At 31.0% G+C, this 6764-nt stretch overlaps 1 protein-coding gene across 1 annotated transcript; it reads left to right on the plus strand.

Moving 5' to 3' along the window:
• Nucleotides 1-4427: 4427 nt before the first annotated feature.
• Nucleotides 4428-6409, plus strand: LOC108462966 (scarecrow-like protein 32). Its single transcript, XM_017762887.2, has one exon. It carries the CDS (start codon nt 4668-4670, stop codon nt 5970-5972), a length of 1305 nt encoding a protein of 434 aa, XP_017618376.1. The 5' UTR covers nt 4428-4667; the 3' UTR covers nt 5973-6409.
• Nucleotides 6410-6764: the final 355 nt, after the last annotated feature.

Consider the following 6764-nt stretch of genomic DNA (forward strand, 5'->3'; position numbering starts at 1 on the left):
AAGTTGGATAAGTGTAATAGAAACCATATGAATGATGGAGGCAGCACGAAAACAGAAAAAAAAAACCTGTTTATTTTCCTATAAAGGAAGTGGTAGTGTCCAGATCACAAGATTTTCCGCAGGATTTTCTCGGGAAAAAATGACAAAAAACACGTCTCTACTTGCAGAACTATTCTCACAGCTCTGCAATCACACAAATAATTTATATATAGATGTTTCACAATTTCATGAAGCTTCAAATCAGAATAACATCACCACATGAATTTTTCTGTTTGGATTTCTTTTTCTAAATATCATTTTCCGAAAATAATATTTAAATTGTAAAGATTTAACTAGAAGTGTATAGTTTAGTTAAAATTGAATCGTTTGATTGAATCAAATTGTTCGATTAATCAATTATTTATCAAAATTAATTCGATAATTAAAAGATTTTTAATATTTAAAATCTAAATAGAATTTTTAAAGAACCTAAACCAAAACAAAATATTTAAAATCTAAATAGAATTTTTTTAAAAGATGAATTTATTAATTTATTCAATGAATGGAACTATACAATTTAGAGAGTAAAAAATAGTAAACACTTGTCGTAGATAGTGAAGGACAAGCTCCATCAACACAACAAAGGCTTTAACATCAGCATCAATAGAATATTATGACATGTTGACAATTGACTTTGTCACAACTCAAGCACGACATATTTGGAGTGATTGCAAGCACTTAATACGATAATGAAATCAGCCCCAGATGGTCCAAAGCGGCGAGTAAAAATCAACAAAAGAATCAAGCTTATTAGACAGGATGACAATAAAATCATCCCAAAAGTCACTTGTAAAACTAAATTTACATGCATAAACAAGACTCAGAAAACATGCTATAAGAGCAGACAAAAACTTCTAAAACTGGTGATTTATTAAACAATAGAAAAACAACAAAAAAACATATAAAACTTAAGACAACATCGGTCCAAATCGACACGTGAAATCATTTATTATTTAGAAATTACTCTCAAACCAGAAACAAATTGAGAAGTTGACGAAGAGCCACCCACTTTCCAAGAAAAACTACAGGTGGCCGGTTAAGTTTTAACGAACAATAGGCACTGTTATCTATCTATCACAACTTGTAGAGATAATAAAGATATCCACAAAATAGATTTGCAAACTGAAAAGAGAGAAGACGTGTGTAGGGCATGAAAAGAAGGAAGAAAGAAATGGTTGATGGGAGAGAAAAAAGACAAAGTGATAGCTAACCCAGAGGCTGACACAGCCGCTAAGCAAAACAAAAGATAAGAAGTAAAAAAGAGAAAAATTTATAGGATTTTCCATAAAAAAATCTAAATAGAATTAAAGCATAGTAAAAACAAAAGTTAGAATTAAAAAGAAGGTTACAAATTTTGGTTAATGATAATTGGAGTTAAACAGGCGTAGGAGATCAATGTACGTGGTTCTTGTTTAAATGATTGAATAGTGTAAGGGTAAAGATGAAAATGATATTGCATTTAAAAAACTCACATTAAGACAACAAAGGAGCATTATATAACTTACTATCTACCTATATATATATTCAGATGGATTTGCATATGTGTCACAAATATTTATAATGTTTTATCAATTGAAATACTTTTTGAATTGGGTTTTAATTGAAAATATTTTTACATTTTCTTGTGTTTGTTTCACAGAAAATAATTTGGTCAACAGAAAATGACTTATAGGTCAAGGTAAAATAAGCATTTTTCTGTAAAATGACTTATCCTTTTGAAAAGCGTAAGTCATTTTCGAAAAATAACTCATCTATAAATAATTTTATTTTTATATAAAAATTAACTGAAATCAAGCTTAATATTATTATATTAATAATAAATTTTATTTTATTTTTAAAAAATTTAAAATATTATATTTTTCAATATTATTAAACATACATATTTAATTATTTATATTTAGTCTAATAAATTATTAATATAATAAATATAATTTATTATTTTAATAAATTATTTAATATTTCAAATTCATTTTAATAATAAATTTTAAAAATAATAATTTTAAATTATATTATTCACATATTATTGAAAATATTCAATATTAATATTTTAAAAAATATTTATTACAATTATAAATATATTAATAATAAATGTTTTGTAGTATAAAGGTTAAAATATGTCATAAGTCTATGTACGATTCACATATTTGTAATTTATTTGTATTTTTATTTTCAAGAATTTAGTCCTTTTATTTTTCAAATTTGAAAATTAAGTTCAATTGTTGACATCGTTAATTTTTTTGTCAATTTTGTTGATGTCACATTTTTAAATACAAAATACTCACTTAATAGTCATGTAGTTAAAAATGACGTTGTAATAAATCTGATTTTAATATAATATTTTAATATATGCAAAAATAATGTAAAATATAAAGTTATATATAAAAATAAATTCAATTAAACAATGAAAAAAATAAGAAAACTTCAAATGTATGTTTGTTTAATTCAAAACAACTTTTATGAAATATTTTAAAGAAATCTATCAAAAACAGAAAATATTTTAAGCAGATTCATTCAAACACCAGAAAATATTAATTTTTCTAGAAAAGTAAATTATTTTTAAAAATCATTTTCAATAAGCCTAAAATCAAATGAAATAAAAGATAAGAATTTTAATTTTAATTATAATATTTAAAATATGAAATTGTATTCAAAAGATATTGAATTTTTATTATTCGATTTACTAGTCGTGATTTTTTTTTTTGCATCATTTTTAAGCTATGTTTATTCGTTGACAAAAAGTACAGCTCTTAAAGTAGTAAAGTTTGCCAAAAAAGAACCCTAGTAAATTGCTGACCATATTTTCGCTTTAATTAGAAAAAGCAAAGGTTAGCCAGCTCCATTTCTTGATTCACTAAAACGTCATACTAGAGGAAGCAAACAACATTAAATCAAAACTAAAGGTTCAAAATTTGACCCATCCATAATTATTGGTCATCCCACATTTAAACTCAACTCAAATTAATCTGGAATCATTCTCGATTTGAATTATAAAACCTCAAATAATTTGGGGTGAACCTCTTTGCAAATGTTTTAATTTTATTTTTTAGTGTAGCTAAAGTATCTTTCATATCTATTTTACGGTCCGTTAAAATTAATATTATCGGGATTTAAGATTATTTTTTCTAATAATGTTATATTCAGAATTTGAATCGGTTGTTTTTAATTGAGAGTATAATGTACCATACCATTATACACAACACTTAGTGATATAATTTTACTTTTAATCTTCTTAAGTATAAACTTTTCAATTTAATCCTTTTTAGTTGTGGTCAAAAGAGATATTTACATTTTTTGCACCTCCAAAAACAATTAATTATTCAATTAAATCATTTTACACTATTTTTTTTCATCTTTGGCAGCTTTTAATTTTTTTAAAAATTTTATCTCAACTCCAAAACATAATTCTTAATTTCATCCCTACTTAGAACAACCTAAACCTAAAATGACATGACCTAAAAAATTCGACTGATAAAATCAGATAATCTAAACTCAAAACGACCATATTTGAAAATTCAAACTCGCTCAAACCAATTCCCCCAAATTGGAAAAGCATAAGTAGGAACTGGATGATGAGTGACATTGTAATTGTAGGGAAATAGTCATAAGTTAAGTTTGTCCCTGTGGGATGTGGGGAACTGGTCTAATTTGTCTTTACTTATGGCATCACGAGGCAGCACACTAGCAATCAAATTTTCATCACATTTACACATCCTGTTTTGTTGAACGATGGGAATGAAAGGTAGCCATCAATCGCTAAACTCTATGAAAAAAAGAAGAAGAAAATTTTGATTCCAATTTAACCAAAAATAATAAATCTTGGGTTGGTCTTAATAATGGCATTTCAATGAGTACAAATTCGACAAAAAGAATGGCCGGCTAAGACAGCTTCCTTAACCTATTCTTTACCCTCTTTTATATATACAGCCACTTTGGTTAGTAGACAAGGGAAAGTGAAGACTGAAAGAGGAGAGGAATAATTAGCAATTGCACAAATTTGCTTATGAAAGCTTTGTCAACGCCAATATTCATTATTTTAATTGGATTTTTAGAAAAGGATGGCAACTTAATGTTGTAATTGTGGTATTATAACAAATATTTGAATTAATCCATTGTGTAAGTAAACCCAAGATTTTAATAATAACGTTTTACGATAATAATATTAAATTCTGATTAAATTTAATATTGAATTTTATCCAAACCTTAAATTAAAAATAAATCTCTTTTAATGTTATTTTACCTAAAACATTATTTAAGAGATAATAGAATTTCTTAGCATACGAGTTAACATATATTTTGGTATTTTGGCTGCATGTATGTCTCATGAATAATCATTCAATATGGTCCTTCCCTAGCTATATATATAGGGTTTGCAAGTTAATCTTAACGCATTGAAAACACAAAGGGAATTTAGTGTAGATTTCCTTTTTTCCCAAGTTGAACACCCCATATCTGAAACCAGATAAAACCCCAGCTCTTCAATTTCCAACACCAGCCATACAAGTGTCAAACAAACGCAGAACGATTTCTTCCATGCATGTTGGTTCATGTTCCACAAAACCCTAATTAATTAACACCCTTTTTTAGCTTATTTAGTTGGTTACTTTTTTTTTCATAAAAAAATAAAACCCATGAAAACTGAGGTAAGAGGAAACGGTGGATCAATTTCCCTTCAAAACCCTAGTCTTTTCAACATCCCACTGGATCCCATAACCGGAGCACTCAAAGGGTGCCTTGGTAGCCTCGATGGAGCATGCATAGAGAAGCTTCTACTTCACTGCGCCAGTGCCCTCGAGAACAACGACGTGACTTTGGCTCAGCAAGTCATGTGGGTGCTCAACAACGTCGCTTCCACCGTCGGCGACACCAACCAGAGGCTCACCGCTTGGTTCTTAAGAGCCCTCATCTCTAGAGCGTCTAGGGTCTGTCCCACGAGCATGAATTTCAACGGCGGGAGCATGTTCCAGAGGAGGCTAATGACTGTTACCGAGCTAGTCGGGTACGTTGATTTAATCCCTTGGCACCGTTTTGGGTTTTGTGCATCCAACGGTGCCATTTTTAAGGCGGTTGAAGGGTACGGAAAAGTTCACATATTGGATTTTAGCATCACTCAATGTATGCAGTGGCCGACCCTAATCGACGCCTTGGCTAAGAGGCCTGAAGGCCCACCGTCGCTCCGTATCACGGTGCCCTCTTGCAGGCCACAAGTTCCCCCTTTACTCAACGTGTCGAAAGAGGAAGTGGGTCACCGTTTGGCCAATTTCGCTAAGTTTAGGGACGTGCCTTTTGAATTCCATGTCAAAGATGATGACCCTTGTTTGTCCAATGAAACGTTTTCTACTCAGTTTGAATCACTGTTGACTCAGTTGACTCGTTCCCAGCTAGACCTTAGGTATGATGAGGCTTTGGTGATAAACTGTCAAAATTGGCTACGGTATTTATCTGACGAATCAAAAGGGAATACCACCACCGTGCGAGATGCTTTCCTCGACGTGATTAAAGGCCTTAATCCTCGTATTATAGTTGTGGTCGATGAGGATTGTGATTTAAGCGCATCGAGCCTTAGTTCGAGGATCACAACATGCTTCAATTACCTTTGGATACCCTTTGATGCATTGGCGACTTTCTTGCCCAAAGATAGTCGCCAAAGGCTAGAATACGAATCCGATATCGGTCACAAGATTGAGAACATCGTGGGTTTCGAAGGGTTTCAAAGGACGGAGAGGCTAGAATCCGGTGTGAAATTGTCGCAGAGGATGAACGATGCCGGATTCGTTAGCCTCCCGTTCTGCGAAGACACCATTAACGAAGTTAAGTCCCTGCTTGATGAACATGCTAGTGGATGGGGTATGAAAAGAGAGGAAGATATGTTGGTCCTCACATGGAAAGGTCACAACTCGGTTTTCGCCACGGCATGGACCGAGTTGGAGGATTGAAAACATGTGTGGACTGCATTTGTCTTGAAGCTGCTGCATTATTAATTAAATCTTATTTGGGGGCTACAATGTAACCGGGGGGGGGGGGGGATTGAGTGAGGGATTGTCAGTGGTCCAAGTTGAACCAACAGAGACAAAACAGGGTGCTGTTTCACTTATTGTCGAAAGGCTGCAAATGGGGCGTAAGACAAAGAAGGAAAAAAGAGAGCAGAATTTTGAGGATAAAAATCATGTTTTCATACCATTATTACTATCCCATCTTTATAATTTAAGAGGATTTTAGATTGCTTTTTGTATTTTGGTTCAGCATGAGATCAAACAGCAAGGAGAGAAAATGTACATATATAAAATTGTCTCTGTATGAGGCAAAAAAGCCGCTCCCCTCTTTGTTTAATATAAGATCTCATTTGCTGATGCATCACAGTAGCAGCACCCAACTACCGGTTTATCTGATAATGAGGCACTATCCTATATGAGTTTTCATCCAAAAATAAGACGTCACTTTTTTTTAATCTTTATATCATCGTCTATGTATATGCCTATTTTACTTTAAAAAATATTTAATATATCCTCTGTATATTTATATACTATCATTGAGTAAATCAAAAGCTAGTGAAATTTTTTAAATAAATACTAATTATTTTATTAAATATAATAAAATATTAATTAAAATTATTTCAGTTTTTGGTTTCAAGTTTCAAAGTTTAATGTTTAGGATTTAGAATTTATATTAGGTTTGGATAATTCGCATTTAGCGTTTAATGTTTTGTTATACAATATCTATAAATACTA

This window comes from Gossypium arboreum, chromosome 13 (assembly GCF_025698485.1).
Source record: "Gossypium arboreum isolate Shixiya-1 chromosome 13, ASM2569848v2, whole genome shotgun sequence".
NCBI classification, from domain to species: Eukaryota; Viridiplantae; Streptophyta; class Magnoliopsida; order Malvales; family Malvaceae; genus Gossypium; species Gossypium arboreum.